This window comes from Zonotrichia leucophrys, chromosome 9 (assembly GCF_028769735.1).
Source record: "Zonotrichia leucophrys gambelii isolate GWCS_2022_RI chromosome 9, RI_Zleu_2.0, whole genome shotgun sequence".
Taxonomy (NCBI): Eukaryota; Metazoa; Chordata; class Aves; order Passeriformes; family Passerellidae; genus Zonotrichia; species Zonotrichia leucophrys.
Genome location: NC_088179.1, coordinates 11,146,265 through 11,162,902, shown reverse-complemented (window position 1 = coordinate 11,162,902; position 16,638 = coordinate 11,146,265). Strand labels below are relative to the sequence as shown.

General features: G+C 38.8%; 1 protein-coding gene across 9 annotated transcripts in view; it reads right to left on the bottom strand.

The window, feature by feature from the left end:
* Nucleotides 1-2,312: 2,312 nt before the first annotated feature.
* Nucleotides 2,313-16,638, bottom strand: part of U2SURP (U2 snRNP associated SURP domain containing) — a 42,049-nt gene continuing 27,723 nt past the window's right edge. For all 9 annotated transcript variants that reach the window (XM_064720568.1, XM_064720567.1, XM_064720560.1 and 6 more), the window contains 8 exons: nucleotides 15,995-16,151; nucleotides 15,563-15,658; nucleotides 14,895-14,961; nucleotides 13,766-13,928; nucleotides 7,691-7,801; nucleotides 5,163-5,281; nucleotides 4,095-4,262; nucleotides 2,313-2,825 (listed from right to left, as the gene is read on the bottom strand). In XM_064720568.1, coding sequence (XP_064576638.1) covers nucleotides 2,687-2,825; nucleotides 4,095-4,262; nucleotides 5,163-5,281; nucleotides 7,691-7,801; nucleotides 13,766-13,928; nucleotides 14,895-14,961; nucleotides 15,563-15,658; nucleotides 15,995-16,151 — 1,020 coding nt within the window. In that variant the 3' untranslated portion in view covers nucleotides 2,313-2,686. The remainder of the gene's footprint in view (nucleotides 2,826-4,094; nucleotides 4,263-5,162; nucleotides 5,282-7,690; nucleotides 7,802-13,765; nucleotides 13,929-14,894; nucleotides 14,962-15,562; nucleotides 15,659-15,994; nucleotides 16,152-16,638) is intronic.

Below are 16,638 nucleotides of genomic sequence, written 5' to 3'. Positions count from 1 at the left end.
ACATTACCCACTCAGCACTTCACCCCAAAATGCTGCAGAACACAAGTCCCATAGTAATGGCACACGGTGACTGTACCTTGTCACTGCAATGGGACCTAAAGAAAAATGAATTTCATAAGCAGCCTGATTCTAAATCTTCAATAATACTTTGCATCTTTTACAAAATATTTGTTAGCAGATACCGCCCCCTTCCCGCTTCTCTTTGTGGAAAAGCCAAGCTATAAACAAAAGTACAAAAGCAGGAGGAAATTAGGACTAAGCAAGATCAAAAGATACTTTTTTCTACAGGGCAAAGAAGTCCAGGCAATTCAGTAAAAGATACAGATTCTTAATTGCTTTTATGAGACTGTTGGGTAAGAGCAGCTGTTTGAGCCCAGGACATGAAGCAAAGAACAAGAGGTATGGCAATGGTATTGAGAGAACAGATTACTGAAAAGGGCATTGCATAATAGAGCAGTTACAAAATACACCGTAATGGGTGTGCTCTTTTAGCTCTCTTGCTACTTGGCTTAAGCTTTCCATAATCACTGATGAGAATTTTGTAAAAGCTGAAATGAAAATTAATTATTGAAAAGTACCTGAAATGCTAAGTGATTTTCTACCCTGAGGGGTTTTAGCTATTAAATGAAATATACAATCAATTCTGCAGATAAAATACTTATGTGGCAAAGCATCTGTAGTCCCACTTGACCCAGAACACTGACATTTATCACTCCTGCATTTATAAACAGCTACAAGATAAAAGTAATGAAGTTAATTGGATCTGAAGTGATCGTCTTCCCACTGCACAGTTAGGATTCTCCCTGTCCTCAACTGATTTTAGTACCTACTTTTCTTTTAGAAACCCTCATCTCATCTGTGCCAGGTATAAATACATAGCATTTAAGAAAAAAAAATGAATTTGTTTATAATAGTTTAGCAACCAAAATCTCTGCTGAATCCTATCCTGAAACATCTTATGTTACAGGAGGGAAAAAAATACAAAAAATAAACTCTGCATATTTCTAAAAGAGATTCTTTATAATGTATTATAAACAGATAAAAGGTGTATTCTTTTCTTATTATCAATGCATCTATTCAATACTATTCTAAGAAAGTCTTTACAGTATGTATGCACTCTTCATATTTTCAGTGTTCCGGATCACTGCAGAGTTCTCATTAGCAAACATCACATATGTGATGTGTTGCATCACATATGCAACAATTTACATAATCTTATAACAATGTCTCTCACTGGGGAAAAAAGAGAAATTTTTTTTCTTTTTTGTAAGCCCCTTTAGATGTTGCCTCTGGAGGTGCAGCCAGTGACACTATTTACATGTCCAACTGGTTTTCCCCACCACATTTACAAATCTCTAACTGTGACAAGCCTGGGGACACACCAATGAAGCAGCAGGCCATCCTGCAGCCCTCTGTGCCTGCAGCTCAGCACAGCTTTGGCTTTTACAAACAGCTCACCAGAGGCCAAGTCCCTTTAGATTTTAGAATTTTATTTCCATCTCCCCACACCTCCACATATAAACACTGAAACCTCCCCGTTTCTCCTCCCTCCCCCTCTCCCACCCACAGAAAGGTTGCATGGTGAGGAGGTGATGCAATTCAAAGCCACATCAATGCCAAACACACAGAACAGGTTTGGAGAAGCGAAATCCTAATATGAAAAAAAGAAGTTAAACAGCCTCTTGAATCAAAAATATCAATAAATATGTAGTAAAATTTAACTTTTCCCATCTTGAAGAATTTTCACAGAGGAATAAATTCAGTAAGATAATGTAAAAGCTGTCCTTTTGCAGGAAAAATCAGTTTTAGAAAACAAGAGTACTGAAGGCTGCAATTATTGTACCTATATGTAAAAACTCACAGAGCCTCAGGCCTGCTGTCCTTTGGTGCTCCCCATGAGTGCCACAAAGGTGGCTTGTTACTGAGACATCAGTGACACATATGCTACACACACACCCCCCCAGAGGATGTGTCTTTGCAGAGGCCCTTTTGTGAAAATGAACAAAAACATCACAGTGCTGTTATAAATATTCCCTGTGGTTAAAATGCAGACATAGGAAGCAAAGATTTACCTGTAAAGCTTATCAGGGTAGGTACCAGACTGCTGGACTCTTCTTACAGTAAAATCTCAGAGCAGGAAAGAAAGCTCATCCACAGAAGGTGCCTGTACCTGGAGCCAAACCATGAGAACAGAACAGAGCCACGCTGCACTGACCCATCCAGCACCCCAGCCTGAGACACAGCACTCCCAAACAAACCTGCACCCCCTCGGGGATCTGCATCACCACCGGGGCAAGAAAACAACACCTTCATTTTCTGTTCAGATTTTATTTGAAATCTAATTCAAATTGTCAAAGCTACAAAAAGGGGGAACATTTGGGTTATTTCTGCTATGTCACAACATTCTAAAAACAAAATATCACTACTGCCAGCAGATCAGTTACACACATTTCTGATGAAACTTCTAAACACAAAAATGTTTCTTTTGGGAAATAGTCACAATGAAGATATTTTGTACAATATAAAACAATGACAGGTCTACAGATGCCGATACTCATGAGTATACACGTGCATTCACAAAAAAAAAAAATCAGGAATGCTTTTTTGTTTTTAAACAGACTGTTCAGGCACAAAAACAAAACCGCATTTCCAGTAAGTGACAGCATCATAAAAAATATTAACATTGTCAGTGTTTGCTTTTCTTTGACTTCTTGTGAGATCTGTGAGGAGAACGGGACTGAGACCTGGATTTTTTCCCTGACTTTTTAGGGGATCTGGATCGTGATCTTCTTGATCTTTTGGGTGTCCTGGAGCCAGAGGGCGACCTGCCAAAAAAAAGAAAATCAAATATTAATAGAGAAAGCACTTTTTCCTGAAGTTATTTGTATTCATTTATTGAGCCAAACGAGGCAGAAAAAATCTTCCCTAACAATGAAAGTTACAGGATGATATCTTGCTTTTAAGAAAAAGGCCATTTTTACATTGTAAGGTTTTGAGAGTATTTTGGGCTTAACTTCAGTGCTTAGGACCCACATGAATAATAACACACACTCATGTCCTTAAACCCACATCAGGAACTCACAGCCTTTCCCATAAGCCTCAGCCAGCTTGGCTCTTGTATGAATTGCAGCCTGTGACCACAGAGAAATGAAAAACTGTTCAATTGTGAAATACTTTTGATTCTCATCAAGCATATTCACAATGTGATGCAGCCCCAGAGAAAAAGAAGGGACACAATAAATTTACTGTCATCTAATCCAAACCTAATATATTGATCTAAGATAATGAAACCTGAATGAGCATCATATTAACTCTAAAAAAAATCTCAACTACTCTTCTACTTTTGTTTGAAATCTTTATATAAATTAAGCACAAGAACAGTTATGTAGTTATGTGCAATGATTTTTTCAACACCATCACAGGAGTATTCCTCAGCCTGACTGAGGAATTTTACATCTGTAATATATTCTGTACCTCTAAAAGAAGTGGAAGGTGAACTTTCAAGATACAGCAGCTTTAGCAGAATAATAAAATTTCACCTCAAGTTTAACATTAACTAAAGACAAATATTTGTGTCAGAGGTTAGGAAATATCTAGCTCAGAAACAAAACCCCATAAGCAGTATCTGATTTTTTTTTTTCCCTTAAAAAACAAACTATGGGAGTGAGGAGCTTCATGTAAGCTGATCATCAGTGAAAAGCTGCATGGTCACTCCAATATGACAGGTTCTACAGAAGTGCTACAGGACTTATAGGGCTACAGAGATTTATCCTTTGAAAATAAAAAGCTAAGAAGGCAGCAAGGTACTCTGGTTTAAAGCAGCATTTCTTAAAATCACCAGTAAACAGGTAAATAGGTAAATAAACAGGTAAAAAAACCCCAGCAGAGGAGAATCTGGAGCTGATTATCAGGGCAGGAGGCTGTGTGGATTTCCAACCCCAGTGCTCAAAGGCATTAATGAGGAACGTGCACTAAAGATCCTGGGAGAGAAAGTACCTGAGTATCAAATGCGCTCTGCCAAACACCCCCTCGCCCCCCAAAGCCCAGGCAAGCACACCCACCAGCTCCCTGAACCAGAGAAGATACCAGCTCACCTTTTGCCTTTTTTACTGACATCTCTGGGAGAGTCTTTGTGCGAGGAGCGGGAGCGGGAGCTCTCCTTGTGGGAGCGCTCGGAGCGCTCGGATTTGGGCGAGGGGGACTTGGCGCGGCGGCTGCCGCTGCTGCGGGACGGGCTGGGGGAGGCGCTGTGCCGCCTCTTCCTGCGGGCAGGAAAACACGGTCAGGACACGGCTCCCCCCCGCAGGCACGTGCTTTAGCCAGTGGCATGGCAGGAACTGGTGAGTAATTAAGGGATTGTAGGCTTTTTATTATTAAAACAAAAAATCAAGTGTAACGTGTGCAACAGATTTTCTCTGCTTGAAAAAAAATGAAGGCCTGTGAGGCATTTGGTAATAATGACGGTGGAATGGTAAACACGTTCTGTCACAGCTCCCTGAAAAGCAAGGCCTTTTACCAGAGCTACACCTAAACCACGGCAGAGTTTGGCTATGCAAGCATCAGAAGATCGGTGTCCCATCAGCTGCCCCAAGCCCAGCTGCTCAGGATCTGCACTGGGGGGGGAGAGGAAACCACTGCAAGCACTGCCCACCATCTGTGCAGGAGCACCACTGCAAGCACTGCCCACCATCTGTGCAGGAGTAGCACTGCAAGCACTGCCCACCATCTGTGCAGCACCACTGCAAGCACTGCCCACCATCTGTGCAGCACCACTGCAAGCACTGCCCACCATCTGTGGCCAGTCCTCAGGACAGCTCTGAGGCACTGCAGGCAATTCACTTCACTGCCACAAGACAACTAACCCCCTCTGCAACTGGTAATCATCAGTCCATGCTTCCCCAGGGCATAAATGAGCCAAAGGGCAGCTCTGTTCAAAGGGACCCCACTTGTCAATTGTCAAAAATGACAATTCCTTTAACATTTTGGAGCATGTTTTAATAGCCAAAGCATGGGTTTTGTTTGGTTTTTTGTTTTGTTGGGTGGTTCTGTGTTTTTCTTTTAATATCAGATGTGTGATACAAGGTAATTTCAAGGCTGCCACTGCCTGCAAAGATACTGTGAGGGTTTTCCTTCCATCCACTTCAGCCCAACAAGAGCCATACCTCTCTTTTCGTGTTGGTGTACATTCCTCTTTTTCCTTCTTATCTTTGGACCTGGTCTCAGACTTTTCCTTGTCCTTTTTGTCTCTGTCCCGTTCTCTTTCCATCTCTTTTTCTTTTTCCTAGATTATTAGAAGGATCAGGATTTCAGATAAGGTGTGAGTAATTATTAGAGGCAATCAAGCCAATGACAAACAGCATAAAAGCAGTGAGCACTGATGGATCACAGCACATGATCTGAACTAATGGTCACACCCTCCCAGCTCTTTGGGCCTTTCCTCCTGCTTGGGACACAGCACAAACATTTACTGTTACACAAACTAACTAAAACATGAGGGATATCAGCCTGGGTGAGAAAATCTGAGTATCTAACTGGAAATGAACAGTCTTCAGTGTTACCAATTTCAGCGAAATCTTACAGCTGTAATACATTTTCTAAACTAAATTAAACATGGAAGAATACCAGGAACCTCTTTCTACTTTAAACATATGCAGTCACCCATATTAATCCATACTAAAAATTGATATACACTCATAACTAGAAGTTATCTAAAGACAAAACAAAAACACAAGCAAGATTCTGCAGTAACATCTACTCTGTCAAAAACAAATGACTATAGTCAAATTGTAGGTATCAATAGGACCGTTGTGAGAGAAAATATATATCCTGAGCACACTGAGTCTGTCAAATAGAAAATTAACTACACAAAAACAAAGCTCATCAGCAAGTCTGAACACAGAGATCAGATGCTGTGGTTTTTAGAACTGATCATTCATTTAAAAAATCAATTCCATGACAAAAAATAAACAGATATTCCCTGCATACCCCATAAAGAAGATAAAGAAGGGGTGATTTAGCTCAATGGAAGAAAGGAGGGATGGTGGAAAAAAATAAAAATAAATAAAAGCAGGGAAGGAGAGGAGGTAACCAAAGTGCAGGAAATACCAGGACATTAAACCTCATCTAGTCTCAAGTTCTTTTTACTGGGAAGGCTCAGCAGTAAAACCTGCAAGTGTCCTTATCCTTACACCTATTCTTGCAAACTGCTGCTAGGTAGCTCTAAAACCACTGCACTCTCAAGATGTGCCAGGTTTACTTGACAGCATAACTACATATTTCATCTTGATAAATAAGAATAAAGTTTCTAGTCTCTAAACAATATACAATGCTGCTGGGAAATTACTCTTGGAAAGCTTATTGTAAGTCTGATAAAAAAGAACAACCAACCACCAAGTTCATGGGAAATGTAATCAGGATCAGTATTACATTCCTGTTACAAAAACTAACTTTATTATGGCATTAAAGCAAAAGATGAAGTTATTCCCTTAACAACAGAGTTACCATTGTTTTCAATGATGGTAAGAAATATTTCTTTCTTTCTTGAGAGTAAAAGAGACAATTATTAAAAATCAAAAATATTGTGAGCTGGTTGAACTAATTCAACACAAGGCATCTAAAATTTTATCAGGACTGTTATTATCAATTTCTATTTGTTTAAGCTACTGTCTCACTAAGCATTCTGTCCTTAGTGTACAAATAATTTTACAGAAAAGTAAGAAAACTTACTTACACTTCCACCAAGAAAGTAGAATGTTTTACAATACAACTACATTTAGAAAGAAAATTATAAAAGCCTTATAAAGTCTTAACTGCAAACATTAACCTCCAATGTGTGCATCTCCTTCAGGGATCAGTTTACCTAATTTTTAAAAGTCTTTTTCTTCAAGGTACTGTGAATCAGTCAGATATTGAGCACCAAATAATGCAAATAACAAGTGACAGAAGAACCCCTGGTGGAAACTGCTCATTTGTGTTTAACTTCCAAGGAACTGCATGGGTACCTAATTCCATCAGTGACCTGTCAGGCTCTAAACCAGATGAGAAAAGCAACTGTCATTTATCCTCCCTCACTATATGCAATGTCCAAAGAGGTTGTTCTCTCATTATGTTTCAAAGGTTTGAGATCACATCACATATAAGATGTTAACTTTTAAAATCACTCTGACTTCACAGTCCAGAGAGGTCTCCTAAAAATGGTCATGGTACAGAATTAGTCACATTTGGGTGAATGGACAAGCTGGAATTATTCAGGAAGCTTAGACACTGGAGAATCAGAAACAGATACACTGCTTCAAACTATTTTCTCCCTTCCTTGGGAAGCCTTTAGTGCAGCAGATCAATTACTAAAAGCAAAAGCAGAAGTCTGATGAGCAGCTTCAATTGAGAGCTGTCCTTTCCTTTCCTTTCCCACACTAACAGTTTGCTTCATGCAGTAGATGCAGAGGGGTCTCTAAGGTTTCTGTTCAGGCTGTGGTACCCAGCTGTGCAGTGGAAACACAACAGGACTTGGATTAAAAAAGGAGATTGTATGTATTCTGCAGAAAGCACTGGGACTTAGACATGCAGACTGACACTGCAGCAGTATTTTAACAAGAACCATGTGTTGTTATGTTTACAGCCACCTTACATTCAATAAACTCAATAGAAGCCTATCACAGAATCAGAGGCAAACACGAAGAACAGTTCTTACCCTCTGGAGCAGCTTGTCTCTATAGTGTTCAACCTGTTCCTGAAAACTCTGGCCGGGCTTCTTGGGTCTCTTCCCAGACTCTAACTCATCCTGAAACTTCATCACCTTAAGCTGCGAAAATAATACTGATCATTAGATTATTTGACCTATTATAATCCAGTTAGGCAGGTGGCTGAAAATGAAATTTCCATTACATATAATCTGTATTCTTCATTCCTTCTATACAAGCTTGTGCACAGAGATACGAAATTTATTTAAACTGGATCTAAGTACCAAAACCACACACTCATCTGCAGGCACCTGCAGTTGTTTACAGACGTGGTGAGAACTAAAAATAGAGGGAATTTTTTTCTGTTACTCTACTAAATTCTGCCCCCATCATTAGTACATTGCACCCTTGTATTTCTTGGGTCATTATCTGTTTTTTTTTTTTCTTTCAAAATGAAATCATGTACTGCAGGTGTCAATATATTCTTTCAACTTCTCTTGTCTATTTCAAAGTTTCCTTTGGAAACAGCCTTTTTTTCCATTTAACCCTGAAAGTTAAAATCAAATGACTGACATAATTAGGACATAAAACAATGCAGCTCCTCTTCAGGGTTGTTTGCACAGAGTGCCTGATTTGAAAGAACTGATTTTTACTAACATAATACTTTTTCATGTGCTAACAAGCTCAGCAAGCTAATTCAGTTCCCAAGTGCTGCTAAATGTAACACTAAATCTGCTGCAGTATCCCTGACAGAGTCACAAAGTTAAGCAAATGTTAGAATTTCTCCATGTGGGTTTTTTTTTTTTTGGTGGGTTGTTTTGGTATTGTTTTGTTTGGGGTTTTTGGTCTAGATGAACTAAAACCTTCTCCAAGTTGATTCACATCATGAAACTTCACTCACATCTCGTATCATTTGTCATTCTTTCTTCCTAGTGACAAGTCCTTGTACAAACAATCATTCAGTTTTTTTGGAGGAGAAGGTGTCTCTTTTCTGGGGAAGGAGGGAAGAGCTTTCAGGTTGCACGTCAGCCCTCTTCCCAATGTTCATGCTCTGACCCTCCTGCACATCCTGTTCCAACACTGACATTCTATATATGAGTAGATTTTTTCAGTGCTTGACCTTTTATTTTTAGCAAACAAAGTTGTTCTCTCTCTGAAAATATTTAATTCTTCCACACTGAAAACACACAAAGGAAAAGACTTTGCAACTGTGTCCATTTTGATTAACTGAAAGGATTCTCATTCTCCAGGTCCTCAATTCCCTAATATGAAGTAGTCACAAAATCAAACTCTACAGGTTTTTTCTTCCCTCTCAAAAATCCAGCAGACTGGATCTAATCAGCCCTTCCAATTACTGACAGAAAGGAAAGGTATCACAACCTAATCATGAGTATGTTAAGAAACACAAAACCCAAGCAAGGATAACACTACTTTGAACAAGATCCCCTTTCCCTTCAGTTACAGAGCTTATGCCAACACCACATTTTTCATTTTAGTCTCAAATATAAAGGAACAACTTGCTTTGGGGAAAAAAGACATAAAATAAAATTTTTAAAAAGCACTGTTATCTCATACCACAGTAAACTTCTGTCTCCTCCCTCACTCACAGAGCCTGCTCTACCTGCAGTTGAGCATTTTTTCTGACAATTCAGCCAATGGTAAACTGTCACCATCATTTGTCACATACCATCTTCTACAAAGGCATGTTTTTGTTCCCCCACTTTAAAAGCAGAGTTTCAAAGGCACAAATACCTTTTGGAACCATACACTCAGTATCACTGTGTACCCCCTGTTCTGCAAAGAAATCAGGATAGCATTTCCTACCAGCACATAAACTCCAAGCTCAGCAGCTGCTCAGCACCTTCAGTACCAGAGAGCAGGAGTGCAGGGAGGCTCAGCTGATCCAGGAAGCCTCTTGGGCTGTCATGGCATGAATATGCCCATAAGATTTTAACTCTGTTTTCTCAACTAAATAACCCATATAGTTTAAAAAACAAAAAAAAAAAAACCCCAAAAAAAACCAAACCAAAAACCAACAGAAGTCCACAAAACACCTCCATCCTCATAAGATGTTTCTTTACATTTTTAGCCACAAAGCTGTGACAATCTCTGTTTAATCATATTTGAAAGCAAGGAAGCCTAAATCTATAGGCCAAAGTAACCTGAGATGAAAATAAACTAGTAATCCAAACAACAGGCTTCACCTGATTTAATAAGCTCAACAGATGCAAAAGATGCTGATATGCATAGCACACAACCCACTGCTGGCAGCAAGTTTAAAATGGCAAGAGGAATTATTTGCATGCAGCTCCTCCAGAAACTGAGGGTGGAGTGGGGGCTGAAGGTGGTCATTAGCAGGTGCCTTGAAAAGAGAGAAAAACAGGAAAGGCTGCACTGTGCTAACAACTCACTCAACACTCCCCAGACTCCAGCCATGGCAGGATCATGAGGGGAAGGTGCCTGACAGCCAACAGAAGGCTGTTACTGGATTTCTGGTTTTGTTTGTTGTTGATGCTGTTGTTGTTTGTTTGCCTTGTTATACATACAAACTAGTAAACAACTGTTATTCCTTTCCCCAGAAGCAGAGCAAAGTATTTCTTTGAAAGCTTGATTTTTCCAGCAAGTCTGTAAGTAGTGGCATTTCTGCAGCTACAATATTATCAACAACAGATGACAGACATACTGACATACTCATGTAAAGTATCTCTTCTGCCACAGAGCCCTCTGGCCTGCTCCATCACACTCTCAGGCTGCCATGTGTCTTGGAGCTAAGCATTTCCTTGCTTTTGGCTTCACGTAGAACAGAAATAGAGTCAAAGATTTAAAACAGACCAGAATCTTCTGAGTAGTCATCACCTTCAAGAAAAAACTACTATAAATTGCAAAACTATTGGCTAAACAAAAGCCAATTTGTCTCATCTGTTGTTGTTATTAAGCCACAATAAGGCCTAATAGGATATTTAATAGGGTGTCTTTATGCCATTTTGCAGTAGCCTTAAATGAGCCAGCTACAGAGACCTCCACAGACTGCAAAAACCAAAGGGTTATATTTTGTTCTAGTGATAATTCCAGATACTCCTGTGACCTGACAAAAAAATACCCAAAAGTTGAATATTCTGCACACTAAGCACGATAATCCAGAGAAAGAAATAATGGAAACTGTATGGAACTTCTTGACAAAGGTACACACCTGTCCTTTGTGACAGGCAGGAAAATCTCTGTGGCTCTGGGTAGAAAGATGAATGGACTTTCAATAGCAATGAGGGGGCAGGGGTGTTTGGTGTGAGTCTGTGCAGGGAGGCAGTGGCAGAGCACAGCCCAAGGAGGGTGTAACAGGACCCACCCCTGTCCCCTGCAGCTGGGGGGGCAGCAGCAAGGCCCAGCAGGAACCCTCACCCCCACCCACCTCCTCCCTCAGCCCGACTCTGCTTTCGGGTGGCCGGCACAAAGGTGAGGAAAGCCAGCTACTAAAAAGGACTAAAATCCTCTTTAACCCTTTTGGAAGCACCAATATGTCAGAACTTGTGATGAGCCTGCCTCCTGCTGCAGATGAAGCCTGTGCTTTGCATTTTTGTTTGGAGAAGGATTATCAAAATTTGTGCAGCAAGGTGGAGGCAGAAGTGAGATACCCTAGAGAAAGGTCCAAAGAGGACTGAGCTGCTTCATTTTGTCTGTGAGTTTACCTACACTCTAAGGGAACATGCTTAATGAACAATTTAAATAATAAATTCTCATTTTTTTCACCACTTCATAGCACTCAGTCTCTTTACAAAGAGGAATACAGTTTTTTTTACATGTCTCAGGGAGGAAGAAAGACACACAAAGCACCATAAAGACCACTCTGAAATTTGAGTTATAATATACAGCAAAGTGCCAGTCTTCCCACACTTAAAAAATGTCAAGAAATCACTGTTCTTCAGTGTTATAGGAAATGCTCTGCTCCTGCTAGGTTCAGGAAATAGAAGGATTACCAGGGGCATGAGGGAAGCAAACAAAAGGTTACCAACTTGCCTCCTCTGATGGCACCAGTCTAATGGCTGAGGCCAAAGTTTGTTTCTTACTTCACTTCTCCTTCCAGCTAACAAGCTTAATTTACTAACTGTGCCAAGAGAAAGAACTGTTGCTTTATTAATGAATTTCAAAAAAATGCATGAAAAAAAAAGTTTTCTAGCTTCCCTGGCAGTCACTGTGTAGACTGTGCAGCTGGAGCATTAAACTTCACCAATTTTTTTGCCAAGTATTTTACACAACACTTTTTACAATGCCTATTACTTGGCATAATTGTAAAAGCTTGTAATTGGTTGTTTTTTTCCTCAGCTCCTTTCCTCAAATTTAATAATGGATGTGGGTTTTGGCACGGATTGGGTACATACAAAGAAGAAACCATGAGTGTAAATGCTTTGAAGAAGTACAGGGAGTACTTTCCTGTCAATGACAAACTTGAGGAAAATTTTAAGTACTCCTACATAGTGTCTGAAATGTTCTCAAAAGCAAAAAAATTTTTCTCCTCCTCAGGCAATTCCAAAAGTCTGAAACCAAAATGGTAATTTACTTACCAAAAAGAAGAAAATGGAAGCATGCACTTGAAAAACTCAAGCATTTGCCACCTAAAACTTTTACTGACAGAATACACTGCTGAAAGAGCTTAAAAACACTTGTGCAGTGTAAAACTGACAATAGTAAAGCAAATCACTACCTAATCTGCCTCCACAACTGCCAAGATAATGTCAGCAAAACAGATACTCAGTGTGAAAGGAGCTCTTTCCATAACTGCTACAATCAATATTACAGCAACGTGAAAATTAGTTTCACTTGTACTTTCATTAGTCTGACATCATGTATTTCCTACAAAGATACTGCCACCATGAGTCAGGTCAGACATAAATCCCATTCAGCTTCTCACATTCAGAATTTATTCCCTTAATATGGCTGTATATCAGGAACTATCAAACTGCTGTGCAAAGCAAGAGATTTCCAAGTGCTTAGTGAGAGTCTATTAATTTTAATAAAATCTGAATAGTTAAAAAGAGGCATATTTAAGAGAAACAACATTTGTTACATTCAAAAATATTATTGGCTGAACATTTCAGAAGAATATTATGGTGCTTTGCTAATGTCTGATTTTAGCTAACTAGCACAGTACAGCATGAACAGGTAGGCAGCCACAATTCCACCTTCCAAACATTACCCAGGTAATTACCTGTCATCTGGAGATGCTACAACTGCAATAAGCATTTAGCAACTTCTTAATATCATTTTAATGCACTGAACAGAACAATTCTGATATTCAATGTACCCCTGGGTCTGAATATTGAATACAAGCCAGGAAGTCATGTGCAATTTAAAACCCGATTTTACATGGCAGTGTATGGCAGAAAGGCTTCACTGCTACCCAAAGCTCATGCTAAATTCCAGTTCTAGTTGCCTTTTCAGTCAAGCACAAGCTCAGAAGCCAGAACAAAGCCAGAACAACCTCAGCTGGTTAAGCTGAACAGCTACACTAACACCTGTGCTTGGAGAAAGGAGAGAATCCTGAGCCCTATGAACTGCATGTAGGACTTCAATTAGAATACCTCCAACTCATGACTACATGGGTTAGCTCTATCTACTTCTTTGATTCATGGCTGAGACAGTGAAAAGAAACACTTTTAAATGCAATAAAATACAGATACTTCAAGGCAAGAAACAGAAAAAACAAGAAAGGTACAGGACTAAGGCTACACCCAAAAGTTAATCCCAAAAGTTAATTTTCCAAGAGGAGCAAAGTGTAAGGGTATCCAAGTGATCTAAAGCTACAGTGGTACTGAAACAGAACACTTAAAAAGAACAGTCATTCTCAACAGGCAATATGCCCTGACTCTATTCTTCATTTTTTCATTCATTATTTTAAACATCAAAACCAGGCAAGGTGAGGGTGTGAACAAACCAACCTTTACAAAAATACACCAGACTACAACAAAATCCATTATATATTATAGGACTATAACTACTGCAGAAAAAAACCCTCCCAGCTGTATGTAGAGAACTCAGGGTGGGCTGAGAACTGGGAAGGTACAGAAGGGTGGCACAAAACACCCCATGCTCACCTCTATCTCTCGGAGTTTGGCACGCTTTTCTTCGCTCATTTCTGAGTATTTGACTGATGACTTGGAGTCAGGCATCTCCTCTTTAATAGGGTTTGAATACATGTGCTGTTCTTCTGACTTAGAACTCTGTGTGTCTTCTTCATCTTCACTTTCTTCTTCTTGACTTTACAGAAAACACACAGAATTAACTGAGATGTCACAGATCTCTTAAGTATATATGAAATGTACTATTTCTCTTACTTAGTCTCTAGGATTAGTTATTAGTTTTGAAATCTGTTAAATTATGTAAGCGTGTAGCTACAAATTAGTCTCCATCTGTGAGACAGATCTTTCTCATTTAATTAACTGTTGGTTTTTATGATTCACACAATTTACACTTTTCATAGAAACACAGTGCAGAAGAACTCATGAAATTTACAGTCATTAAGTACATATCTATCTCAGCTACAAAAGCAAACCCACTCCTTCAGCAGAAGCTCAAAGTGCTGTAATGGTGCTCTTCAGGGATATTAAGTTAAACAGAAGAACAATATTTACTACTTTTGCTTTTGGGAGATAACCCTGAGAGATGGCAGATACCCAAAATTATATTCCCAGGCTGGCCACTAGAGTGCTGCAGGACTCCATGCAAGGCAGGAAGTATTTACAGCATGAACAGACCCTCTCAGCTGCCTGAACAGCAAAGTAAAAGAGAACTCACAACCACCTTCTGCTGGCATGGAGCCCATCAGCATCCAGTGAAACAGCTCAGAACATGACTCACTGTGCTCTCTCAGCACAAGGAAGAGGTTTAGATTCATTCATATATACTTGACAGCAAGATTTCCATACTGTTACCTTAGCTCTTATTATTTGATGCTGAATTCTCAAATCAGCATAAATTCAAAGATTATAGTTAGCAACTCTACCAAAAGATGTAATTTATCATGTTAGAAAAAAATCATGGGGGCTGAAAGCATGCTGCACTAAAATCCTGAGTTTTCTCCATTTTCTCATTTTCCTGCTTTCAAAATTTCATTTTTGATCTACTCATGTAGTAAATAACATATATATCTTATAAGGAGTTCAATAAACTCAACCTAAGACACATAACATAAGTATGCTTTCATTAGAATGAAAAAGTATTTACTTTTGAATTTCCTCCTCCTCAGATTCTTCATGTTGGTCAAAAAGCTCCCACTTAGAAGTAGTAACGGCTAAAAGAGACAGTAGGATAATTTTAACAACAAAAAAGCTGCTACTTAATCTTAAAATTAGTATTTGCAATATAATTATAGTAAGATATACATAGTCTATAACATATAATAAGAATAACAGTGTGGTAAAATTTGTCAGCATCTAGCACTTAATACAGACTTATTTCACAGAAATATTCAACCACCCCATTATCAGAATATTTATGATGCACAGAGCTACTCATTCCCACTGCATATCATACTCAGTAAATCCTTCAAAAGCAGACATGTATTTGTCAGTTTGTAAAACATTATCTTTCAAACCAAGATTTAAAAAGACTGCCAGCCACATGCTCACATTTTTGTTGTTTGTTTTCAGTATTTATTCTTAATAAACTGGAAGTTACTTTTAAAGGTTGATTAGTTAATAAAGTAGAATAACCATAACAGAACACACCATTTTCCTTTTTGGTTAAAAATTCAGTGAACAAGTTACAAGAGAAAATCCTACTATGTTACATGAATCCTATTAGCATTTTAATACAGATCAGCTGAAAATAATCATTACATAAGTGACATTATGCTTTCAGTTTACTTCAGAAAAGATACTTTCAGAACTAACCTTGAGCTTCCAGTTCCGATTCATCCACTGCTTCCCACTTTGAAGGGGCAACCTTAAATATAGGCTCATTCTTTTTTGAGTCTTCAGCTGTATCCACTGGTGGAGAAAGAGACACAGAAAAACAACTTAGAAAGCTTCTCAGAAGTTGAAACCAAAAAGTACTAACAGTCAGAACTAAACAATGAAATGGATTATACAATCTTAGTATTTGCAAAGTAAAGAAGCCAGGGTTTAGTTCGTGCTGGGTTACATCAGAAACACCTCCTGTGTTTCTGAAGCAATTACTATCTCAAGACAGTAGAGCATATTGAAATTAATCAACATTTTACAAAGCCCCACGCCAGATCAATTCTGGGCTGTATTTCTAAAAACTACTCAGGAAGAAAAGATGCAAGACTGAAGAAGCAATCTGAAAGTTGAAACATTTCGTACAAGGAACTCCATCCAGATCATCATCCAGAGATTTAATTGGGACTCCATCCAGATCATCAATAGGAGCAGCATCAATAGGAATTCCATCCACATCTTCTAGTGGAGCACCATCGAGCTCTTCCTCAATGGGAGCACCATCAAGATCATCTGGTACTTCCTGAAAGCAAATAAGAAGTCATTATTTCAAGCACAAATTTATATTGCTTTTCTTCACTTCTCCAATTATCAAATAGTTTCTTTTTAAAGAAGCACTTTTATAAATACGGAAACCTCCAAAAGACCTACTTCAACAATTTTTGCTAAGCCGTATAGTTGCGTATTGTAGAGGAAATAACACAAAAATATCTTCCTTTAAAAAATTATAGGCAAAAGCTTTAATTTGTCCACAATGTACTAGAAGTTTTCCAATACCTATATTCAAAAGAAGAGCTATCTAGTTGAGGTTTAGCTCAAAATCAGTCAATTAGATAAATCATTACTTGATATGAAAGTTTCCCCAAGACCAGTAAAATGAACAACTGACACAAAGGGACCATTTAGCAGGAACACCAATTTAAGGAACACAGAAATTATAAATACAGCTGTGTATTCTAACTTGTTAGGTACAGGCACTGTCCTTCATGTGTGTGTTCACCCTGCTTTTC